The sequence below is a fragment of the Rhinocladiella mackenziei genome (assembly GCF_000835555.1).
Source record: "Rhinocladiella mackenziei CBS 650.93 unplaced genomic scaffold supercont1.5, whole genome shotgun sequence".
NCBI lineage: Eukaryota > Fungi > Ascomycota > Eurotiomycetes > Chaetothyriales > Herpotrichiellaceae > Rhinocladiella > Rhinocladiella mackenziei.
Window position 1 is genome coordinate 1447143 of NW_013550600.1, and position 13535 is coordinate 1460677.

The window sequence follows — 13535 nt, forward strand, 5'->3', positions numbered from 1 at the left end:
GGGGGGGGGGGTACGGAGATCCTAATTCGATTTGCTTCCAAATTATCCGATCTGTGTCGAGGGAGCAGTGGTCATTGGAGGACGACACATCTATGTCTCAGATCTCCTCTCTAGACGACGAGACAATCCCGGATCTAACGGTACAGAAGAGAGGTTCAATGCAGGAAAAAAGGTATCATTCCAGCAGGCTCCTCATTGGATTCATTCTCTACCTCCACTGTGGAAATGCACCTTGGTATTTTCTGGCGAATACGGTATTTCGAGACTGTTTGGACCTTGACAACATTTCAATCACCTTCATTTGACGGTCATCGACCGAAGATGAACGTTGTGGACGTAGGCGAAGTCATTCACATGTGTTTGAAGGACGATCTGCACATGAATGCCCTCATGGCCGCAGTCACGATGAGGATGCAGATTGTCCACAATGCCGGACCGGGAACACGTCAGTTCACAGCCCAGCAGCATGCAGCAAAGGCCATCGCAGGTCTTAGAAAACGTCTGAAGGATGGTAACAGGCGGACAGACGATCACGCACTAGACATGCTCTTTCTCGCTGCTTATGAACTATATTGCTTCAACGTCGAAGGCACACGAGCACATCTTCAAGCATTGAAGTCCATGAAAGCCGAAAGATTTCTCAACCCTCACATCCGGACGTTGTTCCGCAATATCGACCACTTCACAGCCACGGCATCTCTTTCAAAGCCAACCTTGCCGATCACGTGGCAAGAGCACCAAGCGCCCTTCAAGGCAATTGAGACCAGACTCGCTTCCGAGCAGCCATTAGGCACGTTTGTCGGTTCGGCCTTCTTCTTGCACACGGACATTCTAGACCTTACTACCCTTGAGATCATCCAAGACATCATAGCCTGCGCCGAAGCTGCTGAATCATGTCGAGAAAGGCTCACAAATGCTCGTCAGGAGCTTCCGCGTCCCCGGCCTCCGGGGTTGACCAAATGACGGTACAGATCGTGGAATGAAGTCAAAAGCTCGCATTCCACCTGGTCTGTCAGATGCCCGAAGACCAGGGCTCAAGTGTCGAAGTCACGACCAAAGAATGCCGCATTATTGCCATCCTCCGGTTGGAATGATGAGTTCGGCCGACAAACCTGAAGGAAGTGAAGATGCGAGAAAGATGAACGACTTTGAAACCACCAGTCGAAGCAACGCCTATTGGGAACTTATCCTTGGGATCTGTGCCGTGGGGATTGTCTGTGCTGTCGACGCCGATGATACAGAATGGTGTGCTTGGACATTCATGAGGATTGCTAAACCATTGGGGATCACCACGTACGCAGATCTGTGCGAATGCCTATGCCGGTATCTTTGGCTGGACAATTTTGAGGTTGTTGATTCTTATGTGATGGCGAATTTATTCAATCCCAAAACCCAATCGATGGCTTTACGAACAGTGATTGGACGGGCCTATGTGACAAAATATGTGCAACGCGAGAAGAAGAGCTTGACCAGAATCACCAATCGGTCCAGCAATTGCTACAGACCGGGCGCCTGAGGAAGGGCCAACCCCTGACGTCCAATGATTTTGAAAATCAGAAAACCGCGCGCCTCGAGGCCTCGGAGAAGCAGTTGTATAAGCAGACTGTCTCTTATCTCTGGACATTCTTCTAGTTCCACTTGGCGCTGGATCTCCCCTTGGCAATAACACCACAGCCTTTCTCCACCGATATTTCTTCCTTCCCGTTTCAAGATAATCGTCTTGTTTCTCGGCCTCAATTTGGCCGCTTGAGAGCAGAGAATGCATTAAACACCTTGGCTCGTGCGACAGTTTGCGGCGTCGATAGTCTCCAAGTCCATCTCGATTGCTCGAGAATGCATTTTCCCTAGAATGGCACGAGCGAATGGGAGAAATATTCCAGTGGTCAAATCCACGGAAATATTATTATTATTTCTGGGGGGATCCGCTAAATTCAGCTCTTCGTTCCAGCATTGATGCTGTGTATTGAAAGCTCCGAGGCAATGACACTCTCAAATTGGGAGAATCGAGGTACGTTCACGACGGCGTTGAAAGTCACGAATCGGAAACAGCTCGACCAAAGTAAAACCGACACTACAGACTGTCTAAACATGTTCAAGATGTCCAGGCATGTGCTCCAAACTCGAGTATCATTAAGACTCAGGGTTTGAGATCTCCGTGGCGGCGATCGTGACAGCAAGAAGACGATGTTCAAACCGCGGAGAATGATATCAAAGTACAGGATCTCCTCCATGTTCACCTATCAAAATCGATCCTTGTATTATCAAGCAACACGAAGATGCGCGGAGAATGGGATTTGGATGAGATGCTCGACATCGTTCCATTTCTTGGTACAGTTTGATACGGCACCTTGGCGCATTGGCGACCCTGATAACCATCTCGGCAAAAGAGCCATGGCAGCCTCGACCACCTCCTGTGGCTTTGGATCGACTCTGGAGGGAAAAAAAAAAAAAAAAAAAAAAAAAAAAAAAAGACATATAAATCCCGTGTGATCTTTACGGAATGTGACTGCTGCACCAAAGTAACCTAAGTCGACATTGACGGGAAGACGCACTTTCACAAACTCGTTTCCATCCTGCAGCCGGTGCCCGCTTGTCATTGTCTTGAAGGCTCCTGTTCCATATCATAACGTCCGCGAGAAATCCCGTTGTCAACATATCGAACAATATGATCCCCATCTCAATTCTCTGGCGTGCGCCAGAAGTCAATCCTGTCAACCAGAAAGCACGGTCGATCCCTGTCCTCAACCCTTTCGACAAATATGGCCGAGTTTTCTTCTTCTCTTGGTTCGGATTCTTCATCGCCTTCTGGTCCTGGTACGCTTTCCCTCCATTGATGACCGTCACCATCAAAAAGGATCTCAACATGTCCACCGTGGACGTCGCCAATTCCAACATCGCTGCGTTAACGGCCACGCTTCTGGTTCGATTCGTCGCCGGTCCCTGCTGTGACCGGTTTGGTGCAAGATGGACATTCATCGGCACCCTGCTCCTGGGATCAATTCCCACTGCTCTGTCTGGCACCGTTTCAAGTGTGGCCGGCTTGATCACGATCCGCTTCTTCGTCGGCATTCTTGGAGGTACTTTCGTACCTTGTCAAGTCTGGTCAACCGCATTTTTTGACAAGAACGTGGTGGGAACGTCCAATGCGTTGATTGGAGGCTGGGGCAATTCTGGTGGAGGTATTACCTACTTCCTCATGCCTGTGATTTTCAACAGTAAGAAACAGCCTTCTACAGACTCCACTTGAGACACGTATACCAACCTACTGCACAGGCCTCGTGAATCACCAAGGACTTTCAGAGCATGTAGCCTGGCGAGTTGCCTTCATCGTACCATTCATTCTCATCGTCGCCACCGCTCTAGGCATGACGCTCTTTTGTCCGGACACTCCAACGGGCAAATGGAGCGAGCGACATCTTCATACTTCTCAACTTCTTTCCTCTCACGGCCTCAGCATCACCACCGATGAGAAGGGCATTTCCCATGAACCAAGCGGCAGTTCGACGCCGAACCGCGACATGGAAAAAGTTGATTCGAAAGGCGCCACGGCCCCAACCTCTCACAACCCAGAAGCTCATCTCTCGTCGCAAGAAATGCTCGACATTGCTCGGGGAGAAGTGATACAGAAACCGACCTTCAAAGAGGCTCTGAACGTCATCTTCTCCCTGCAGGCTCTCTTCCACTGCGCGACGTACTTCTGTTCTTTCGGTGGCGAACTAGCGATCAATTCATATCTTGGGGCATACTATCTGAAGAATTTCCCGGAACTCGGCCAGACTGGCTCAGGCCGTTGGGCGAGTATGTTCGGCTTGTTGAACGTTGTGACGCGCCCGTTAGGTGGCGTCGTTGCCGATATCCTCTACAGATATACTAAGTCGACGTGGGTGAAGAAAATCTGGATCCTGTTCGTGGGCGTTGTCTCCGGCGCCTTTCTCATTGCCATCGGCCTGACTGACCCGCACGACGAGGCGACGCTCTTCGGCCTTATCGCTGCCATGGCCGTGTTTCTTGAGGCCGGCAACGGCGCCAACTTTGCCCTGGTACCCCACGTCCATCCCTTCGCCAACGGCATCCTATCGGGCCTCACCGGCGCCGCAGGCAATTTGGGTGGTGTCTGCTTTGCGATCCTCTTCCGGTTCCACGGCAAAGACTACGCTGCCAGTTTCTGGATCTCTGGCGTCATGGTGATTGCCATGAATGTAGCTGTTTCTTGGATCAGACCTGTGCCGAAGCACCAGATTGGAGGGCGATAAACAAGCCCCCCTCTCTCTGTGAAATGTTCACGTGCGCAATAGAACACGACACCACGGGAAAGGAGGATGGATAGACCAAGAGATGGAGCGTTGCCTGTATAGGGATGCAGTTAGAGCGTCAGAGAATAAATGTAAGCCATGAGCAATGCAAAAGCACGACTGTAATCATCTGTCAGAGATTTCATCTAGATTCCACACATAAGCACAGATCATTCCAAGCTTTGACATTTTCCAGATCGTTAGGACAGCCCAAGAATCAGTAGGCCGATCCACATAACTGGTAAATCACCACGCACATGACCACAACGCTGACTGTGATTCGGTGATCCGTTCCGATGCCCCTCCTCTGCAGCAGCGATATCTCCTTGCACGTCCTGAGTCTGCACCGCAGTAGAAGAGGCGGCAGCGGTCTTCGTACTAGCTTGACTTTGCCCTTGATCCGGAGTGGCGGGACCACTCCTCATCTCATCAAAACGCACGACGTCCTCGCCATCCTCCTCAACTCTACCGAGACAAGCAGGATACTGAAGCACACGATGCAGAGGAGCGCCGCGGTGCGCCGTACACAATTTTCGATTGTCCGTGGCTATTCAGGACCCTTTACGAATTGAACACCCAGAGCGTCGTTGGTGATGCCAAGTGTCAATTGGACTCGGCCAAACCAGAGATGTACGTGGGCAAGGTAGACGGCGCCCGTTGTACAGGGAGTGAAGCCCGGTGATTGAGGAGTTTGGTCACGGTTTGCAGAGCGAGAAGGGAGAAGAAGATAAAGCCGACTATGGGGTGGCAGTTTGTCGAACTGGACACAGAAAGAAAGCTGAGTCAGCCAAAAACACAGGCTTTGGACTATGTCTTTATTTGACATCTCGATCCATTGTAACGCGGTAGTTGATAATACTTACTCAATGTGCCTTTCCTCTCTGTACCGTGGGCCTGGGGGGGCACTGTGTGGTGAGGTTACCTGCCTTTGGATGTCCTTCCTCGTCATCATGGTCGTCGTAAATCGTTGCATTCGCGAAATTCGTCAGACGTAAATCAAAACCCATCAAAGGAATCGAGGTCCGAAAATGTCTAAGAGTCTGGTCACTCCACCATTTGTCCATTTCTCTTCCACCATTCAGCCCAGTCGATGACCTTTTTTTCCCGTCTCGCCTCATCGGCAGCAAACACGACAGCATGGCTTATGATGATTTCTTCTAAATCACAGCCCACAAGTTCTCGTTGTACCTGCGCAACGTCCATGGTGCCACCGTCGACATTGTGCACGGATTGGACGAAAGCGCCTGCGAGCCCCCAGTCGCCGCCACCATGGCTCTTCTCCACCTCCGGAGCTTGTTTGGGGATATCATGGACGGTTGTTTCACCGGTGGCAAAACGGTGGACGGTGATTGTGTGAGAGTCATAGGTGATCTCTCCCAATGTGCCATATATCCTTCCTCGTCGTTCGCATTGTGCCTGGGTGGCATATGCCATGTGGAAAAGGGCCTGCTTCGGTCCTCGACCGAGCGCTTTCCCGGGAAGGGATTCATCATCCCACGTTATCGTGACGGTCTGATCGTCAACGACGTCGTTGTCCGATTCATACACACAGCGACCGTACCAGCTTCTGCTGGCAATTTCCGCGTCTGGAGTAGTAGATTTATCGTAATCTTCGCCGAGTTTCTGCATCAGCCTTTCTTCTCCCGCATTCCAGCCCTTCGTTGTTACAATATCTTCGATTTCGGGCACCACAATCTTCAGTGGCCAGCCTGTATCTCGCTCCTTCCGAAGCCATCTGTCACGGTAGATCTTCTTCGCGGAGTAAATGCAATCCGATTCAGCGGGGCAAGAGAGGCAGTTGGTTGAATGACCAGCGGCTTGGGGCTTTCTTGCTCGGCGGAATTGTGTGATGGCTCCGGTGCTCGATATGGTGGAAGGAAAATGGGGCTTCTCGCCTGTTAGGCGACTTGGTGCACAAAGAAGCCAGAGCAAGAAATCAATATCATGGCAAGATTTGGTGAGCAACGAGCCAACACCCTCTGGCGTGGATCGTCTCCAATTTCCTCGCACGTATGAGTGCGAAAAATGCCACCAACCAATAGGCTCGGTATGTTCGATTGAAACAACTTCGCCGATGACTTGGTCGGATGTCAGGAGCGTGCGCAGAAGTATATTATGTGGCGAGTAGTGGAGGACATGGCCGATGGAGAATACCTTGGGCGGATATTTTGACAATGCTGAAGATATAGAGAGACAATCGGACAAGGAGAGGGCGAGAGGCTTCTCGCAAAGGATATGGAGGTTGAAATGGGCAATGGCACGAATGATAGGTGCATGGGTCTCGTCCAGAGTGCATATGAAGACACCGGTTATGGGCTGATAGCCTGGCTGAGTCCCCCGAACCACTGCGTGGTGCCTTCGTTGTGTCTCCCATGCTACCCAATCCTCCCAGCCCGCAAAAGATTGATGTTCATGAGGTTCACCGTTCCTGCCCCAAATATACCTTTCCCCAAATTCTCGACGCTTGAAGGGATCGATCTCGGCCACGGCAGCAATGGATCCGGAGGTGGAGGCTTCGACGGCGCGGGCATATGCGTGCCCTCGTGATCCGGCTCCAATGACGAGGAATTGAGGACTCGACGAAGGTTGGATGGAGCCCATAGTAGGATGGAGGGGCAATGGGAATATGTTATGCGTGATGGATGGAGAAGGCCACCGTTCTCAGTGAACTCCCTAATTGGGAAGATTCTAATGCTGCCCTATGTTGGTGTATGATCTGCCAATTAAGCAATTTGTATTAACGAGAATCCCCTCGCCGCTCTTACAGCCCTCTGAGACTGTGTCTGATTTAAGGAAGGCAGGTCTGCCGAGCGAGGACACACTTTTCGCCTTATAATCCCCTGTATAGGCAGTCGAAGATGTCCAGCAAATCGAAACTGAGGATCTCATTTATGTTCACGGGGATGTCTATGCCCCAATCATGATGAACTTCTCTCACCACTTCGTTCCGCGCGTTCAATGGCTGATCAAGCACACACCTGATAATGCTGCTGAAGGGGTCACCCAATCAAGAAATCCCATCAGCAAGCTCAGTCGCGGTATGACATTAGACCTGCTTAGCAAAATCGTCGTTGACGGGCGTAGGAAGACCCATGCATAGAATTTCTCTGGCAGATGCCGCATAGGACATAACGGGCCACTCAAAGCCCGGGTAAGAGACACCATTTCGAAGCCAATCTCGAGCAACTCGAGGCTCGCTTCCCTCCTGGAAAGTCTCCCAATGAAGTATTCAAGCCGGGCCTGGAGATTCGCCTAGAGTGTTGGGGGCTCGATCACTGGACTATCGTTGTCGCCAAGTTGGTACATTGTTGCCGCCAAAGGAAACTGAGATATAGCCTGGAGCCCTTGGGGTTTGAAGTCTCTAACCGATCTCGGATGGAAATGACATTGGTTATGAACAGCTTTGGGTCTCTTTGTGGGACTCCCACTGCAGGTGCTATCCTGAGATCAAGGGAAACTCTCACGCAGTTCAGCTGTTTTGCGCGGTGGCCATCTTTGCCGCTGGTTTCTTTCTTTTGACTTGGGAGGTGGCATTTTGTAGTCGGAAATGTGCTGTTAAAGTCTGAACCGGCTCCAATGCCCAATGTGTGGGTATAGGCAATTGAGCCACCGACAATATATCACCGAATCATCGACGCTTCTCCCAATTACCCGCACTTTGATTGGTCAGCCTTACGGCTCATAAATCTGCCACGAATACTTAGTACGCACCTTAGTTATTTCTTTTTCCATCCCCGCCGGTTATGTAACCCCAACTCCCTGGTTTCAAAATCACCAACGCCCCCGGCACGCGAATCATTCTTTCTGTATATCCGTTGGCTTTGAGACCCCTCGGTTGCTGCCCCGCCGCATTCTGTCCTGTGACCATGCTGCTTGGACACCGATGGGCAAACACCTCCACATTGGGACACCTCGAGAGATCAATACGCGTGTGTCTGGACATTTTGTCACTAGCAGACAATATCCAGGCGAAGAGACCCATGTCTGCCGCTCCTTTCCCTTGCGCCGTAAAAGCCTCCTTCTGGAGAGGCGGTACCTCCAAAGGCGTTTTCCTGAACTTTTCGGATCTGCCAGAATGGTTGCAATCCATCTTGTCATCGAGCCACTCTCCAGAGCGTTCTCAATTCAAGAGGATGGAAAATTTCTTCGCTGCAATCATGGGCTGCCCGGACCCATATGGGAGGCAACTCAATGGAATGGGAGGTGGCATCTCGTCGCTCAGCAAGGCCATGATAGTTCAGCCATCGACCCAATCCGATGTTGACGTCGACTACACTTTTTTCCAAATAGGCGTGAAAGATGGCAAATTGGATATGGCAGGTAATTGTGGCAATTTAAGCGCCGCGGTCGGGCCATTTGCACTGAATGCAGGCATTTATCGAGGAGTTCCTCCGACTCTGGTTCAGAATGAAGAAGATGGGGACGGTAGCCGAATAACCATGAGAATGAGAAACACAAATACCAAGAAAATCATCGAGTCTACCTTCCAGGCCTGTTGGATTAACGGATTCTGGCAATATATGGAACTGGGCCATTGCTCCATTGATGGCGTTCCCGGGACTGGTTCGACCATTACTTTGTCATTTCTCGACCCGGAAGGATCCAAAACCAATAGCGCATTGCCAACCGGAGGGGCGGTTAACCAAATAGAAGTCGGAGACCAAGTCATCCGAGCGTCTCTCATCGATGTCGGCAATCCGGGGATCTTCATTGATGGCAGGGATGTTGGTTGGAAGAGAGGAGCTTCCCCGGACGAAATGAATGCCAATCAGGAACTTCTCGACCGGCTAGAGATCATCCGCCAAAAGGGCGCGGAAATGATGGGTCTGGACCCTAAAATCAGCAGTATCCCTAAGATCGTGCTCCTATTTCCATCGAGTGATCATGCGATGGACATTACATGTCAGGCTCTCTCCATGGAACAAGCTCACAAAGCTGTCCCGGTGACTCTGGCTCTCAATCTGGGCGTTGCCTGTAAAATCGAAGGAACCATCCCTTTTCAATTGTCGAAACACTTACACCCTTCCAACACCATCATCGGCCATCCATCGGGAAACTTGGAGGTGGGAGCAGATATCGAAGATGGCAAGATTTTGAGCGCCAAACTGATCCGAACGGCCCGATGTCATATGGACGGCTATGTTAATATACTTTCTGATGTCGAAGCCCCTGAAAGTCTAGGCTGACAACGACGCCGGTTAATCTCGCGTCAGCCTTTAGGCCCCGTTTATCTCGTGTTCGCGGAGAGTTTTCGGGGGATGGACGCGCGCCTTTCCTAGTTCACCAGAAAAAGCTCCGACATCACTAGTTTCTCTGGTCAAGGGTCTCTCAGGGGGAGGGAGACTCAGCACATCTCTTCTTGATTCATGATGATCCGAATGGGAGAGATCTATGAAAACGCCCGCGGGGGCCAATTTTGGAAACAACCCACGGTTTATTCTTAAATGACACGATTTTCAGAAACACGAAACTTGGAACGCGCTCTACGAAATCTTCAGCCTCGTTGAAGAATAAGTGGTCTCCAACCGGTGAAATCCTTCTTCGGTGTCTCCCTTTGACACGTGTTGAGGCTGCAGATATGCCGCCCCAGCACCGTCCCTAACTAACACGACCAAAACATCGTGCCTGACATATCCATATCCATCTCCTTTAGCCATGTTTGCTCCCGTGGCTGGCAACCGTCGCTATGTTCAGAAATCTTCTCAACCACGGCAACCGATTCTCACTCAATGGGAGATGAGTCGTCCCTAGATTCATCATTCAGCCTACTACCAACCAGAAGCGTACCCCCGGCGCTAAGCAAGGCCCTTTGACTTCGCGAATACTGCCCTCATGAACCAACATCTCAAGCGAAATTGAAGCTCAGGATTAGATCGCCTGGACCGCAACCAAATGAAGTCATCGCGCTTATCAACACAAGATCTTTTCCGGCATCAACACGGATACCGGGGACTTTCATCCCTTTCATTTGGCTCAAGAAACAATGCCCGAAAAGTAGAGTGGGTTGGTAATGACAAGGAAAAGGTATTCCATCCCTCCATGTTTGGACATGGAGAGAGACCTTCGGCTTCTGCTGCTTCAATCGTTGTAGCTAGGCCACGGAAAGTACAACCCTTGTCCTTTGCTATCTCCTGTTACAATCGTTGACTTGTGCACAATGTCCTTTCCCAACCCTCCATAGTACCTCGGAAAATTTGGACAATATGCCAACACAAATCGGAATGAGTACATACCCCCCCTAGGCGCCGTGCGCAACGCCACGCCCACAGGCCGCGAGGACGCAATCGGCGGGCTGCCAACGTACATTGTGCAATCAAACGACAAATCCAAGTCGAAATCAGTGGTCTTTCTTGTCGATATTGTCGGCGGCAAGTTCAAGAATGTCCCTCTGTTGGCGAATGATTACGCTAAAGCTGAGTTTTACTGCTCCATCCCTGACATACATGGGGGAGACTCCTTACCGATCGACTTCCCGCAGAGCATCGAGCCTCCTTTGAAAGTCAACGAAGAGGAAGGCATGCTTGACAAAGCGAAAGACCCAGTTGACTTCATGCTTGATGCGGGCCCTCTGGGCCGATCAAGCACCGTGAAGCCGTATCAGAACCCATCACCAGTGGCTTTATCAACACGGTGCGCAAGATCCCTGGTACCGACAAATCGGTGCACTCGGTTTCTGCTCGGGCGGCCACTATGCCATCCTGCAGGGCCATGGGCGCAAGGGAGGCGAGATTGGCAGCATCGATGCCGCGTATGCGTGTCATCCATTGCTATTGTCTATTGCAAGCGACCTCAACCCGGTGACGAAACCTACCAGCGCCGCCGTCGGCGAAAAGGATAGTCTTCCAGACTTAAAATCCATGGAGCAGATCAGAGAAGGCCTGGAGAAACCCGGCGTGCCCACCGAGGTCAAGATCTATCAGGATCAGGTACACGGTTTCGCACTGAGGAGTGACTAACAGTGATACGGATAAGAAGGCTATGGGATGATGCAGAGAAGCATAGCATTGCGTGTGGTTTAGAAATATCTTTCTTGGCTTTCATTGAAATCATGGCCCTCAAAATGGGAGGGGAACATATATTCACCTAACGGACATTTGCAGCCTCATTCGATATCATCGCTCAAAACTGACCTTCTACCCTGTATTGTGATAATCGCCAGTTCCATATCCATATCTAAGCCATGAGGAAAGCTGGCCTAGAGCTGGATATGGTGGGCCAACTTCCAAACTTTCACGGGTCTGAGCAAAATGTCTTGGACGCTATCGGCCCCGTCCTAGCCAGGAACTTGCAACCACCTTTAATCCTTGCTTGACTCCCAAAATAGAAAATGCCAGGTAAGGCTACATCGAGCATGGCGTCCTTTTCGCCCCCATTTGGCTGACACTCCGCTGACGCAATAGTGCTTCCAGGCGTGTTTCAGGTGAGTGTGCTTCAATCAAACATAACACGCCCTCGATCCCAATCTTTTGCACCGGTGACAGCGTCAATCCCAAGTTTGCGAACAGATTTGAGAACACTCCTCAAAGGAACCGAAAACCCGTGTGCCGCGGCCTGACCACAAACATTCGACACCATTCAGAATGGGCTCCAGCCCCACGAGCAAACCCAAAACCCGCTCCCGGCGAGCCTGCAGCGATCCGATCGGAAACGGAATACCGACAGATGGCAACGAGCTGACAATGACAGGAGGCAACGGCAAAGGCTGCAATGTATGCGGCAACAATGACAAGTATGGACGAGGCAAGAGCGTGTGTGGGCGCTGCGGCCGGTGTCATGGCTGTGGGAGCAGTAATAATGGGATCGGACCTCTTCAAGCGCTATACATGGGCGGAAAGTGGGCTGTGCAAAATGTGGGAAAACTGGCGAGTCAAGTTGGTGGAGGAGGTAGAGAAGACAAGTAGAGGAAAAAAGAAAGAGAAAGGGAATGGGTATTACCAATATCAACGTGAGACCAGTTGAATTGTGCGTGGGTCGGTGTTGTGCTTAGAGATGTGTGGTATACAGAACGTGAAGGCGACGATGTTGTTGCTGGCAGCACAGCCTGGTCGGTTATTGTGCGCAGGTCGATTTGGCCAATTTTGAAGTGACGAGGGATGATACACTATAGGAGCCTTCGATTAGATTCAGCAGTTGCGATGGACTCACCTGTGAGGCTGAAGTTGTAATCCCCCTATCCCCATCGTCTTCCAACCTCTTAGTCTGCCCTGTGGAGGTGGGTGCTGTTTGCAGGATCATTATGGATATCAGATTGATCCATCAACTGCCTGCTGAACAGCCATCACTAAAGTCTCACAAGGATCTAGGCTCATATTTTCATCCCCTTGTTCCAGTAGTAAATCTTCTGCGAGTCAGAGACCCCATCAGGGGATCAGAAGAATGGTCGGCGTTCAAGTTGATGTAGTGTTGGCTGAAGCAGGTTCCCCTCAAAGTTTCGTGACTGTGGTCTTAATGGAGGGCGGTACTATCTTGCTGAGAGCTGAGAGTTTCCCACCAGATCCCTATTCTTCGAAACCAAGACCTCCGAACAGTTGCCACTTCCACAGAAACAGGTCTCGATGGGCCTTACCATGGCTATTCCGTTCTATGCATGAGAATGCTCGCTCAAAGCAGGCGACTCTTGCTTCCGCAGCACTCCTATAGCGTGACCCACGGATGACACGATTTGAAAGCCTCGGGGGTGTGTGGATAAAACAGCATCTCTGTTCTCTCGGATATGCACCAGATAGGGAGGAGTGAAGGATCTAATTCTGTGGTAAGTATGGTCGGTGTATGGCTCATTTTTGAGAGCATCGTTCTTGCTCGAGTCTGTGCTCCATCCACGAGGGATATCCAGCCCTGAAAATGCAAAGGAGCAAAAAAGGCCAGGAGGAAGTCCGCTGGGAGGGTTGCTCAACAATTTGCAGCTGGTCAGCCCTCTCATCACTTGATCAGAACCCACGGAACACGCCATGGTATTTGTCTTGTTCTCGAGATGGCGACGATAAGGCGAACGCCGCGGAAAGTCTTACAGGGATATTCAATTCGTCGTGGGCTGCTGGGACGTGACTGGTGGCTGCTTGCCGGGAGGGCCGTGCGGAAACACAGAAACATTATGGCATCAGACCACCTTGTTTATCGATTTGCCATCTTTCAATAATCCCGATGGTCTTGTTCTCCCTTCTCCCTTGCTGTGTTGCACGTGGAAGACTCGATCTCAGAGATAAGCCCGAGGCTCTTGAGAGGTAGGAATCTAAGAGACGGCAT

General features: G+C 50.9%; 5 protein-coding genes across 5 annotated transcripts; 4 read left to right on the plus strand and 1 right to left on the minus strand.

The window, feature by feature from the left end:
* Positions 1-321: 321 nt before the first annotated feature.
* On the plus strand, positions 322-1516 carry Z518_06999 (uncharacterized protein; the record flags this gene model as incomplete). The annotated part of the gene is made up of 2 exons (XM_013415129.1): positions 322-919; positions 972-1516. 2 exons carry the CDS (start codon positions 322-324, stop codon positions 1514-1516), a joined length of 1143 nt encoding a protein of 380 aa, XP_013270583.1.
* A 1149-nt stretch (positions 1517-2665) lies between these two features.
* Positions 2666-4253, plus strand: Z518_07000 (uncharacterized protein; the record flags this gene model as incomplete). Its single annotated transcript, XM_013415130.1, has 2 exons — positions 2666-3215; positions 3274-4253. 2 exons carry the CDS (start codon positions 2666-2668, stop codon positions 4251-4253), a joined length of 1530 nt encoding a protein of 509 aa, XP_013270584.1.
* A 1083-nt stretch (positions 4254-5336) lies between these two features.
* Positions 5337-6893, minus strand: Z518_07001 (uncharacterized protein; the record flags this gene model as incomplete). The annotated part of the gene is made up of 1 exon (XM_013415131.1): positions 5337-6893. The coding sequence occupies one exon, from the start codon at positions 6891-6893 to the stop codon at positions 5337-5339; it is 1557 nt and encodes a 518-aa protein (XP_013270585.1).
* Positions 6894-8449: 1556 nt separating this feature from the next.
* On the plus strand, positions 8450-9478 carry Z518_07002 (uncharacterized protein; the record flags this gene model as incomplete). Its single annotated transcript, XM_013415132.1, has 1 exon — positions 8450-9478. The coding sequence occupies one exon, from the start codon at positions 8450-8452 to the stop codon at positions 9476-9478; it is 1029 nt and encodes a 342-aa protein (XP_013270586.1).
* Positions 9479-10331: 853 nt separating this feature from the next.
* Z518_07003 (uncharacterized protein) lies at positions 10332-11248 on the plus strand (the record flags this gene model as incomplete). Its single annotated transcript, XM_013415133.1, has 3 exons — positions 10332-10397; positions 10474-10878; positions 10907-11248. The coding sequence occupies 3 exons, from the start codon at positions 10332-10334 to the stop codon at positions 11246-11248; spliced, it is 813 nt and encodes a 270-aa protein (XP_013270587.1).
* Positions 11249-13535: the final 2287 nt, after the last annotated feature.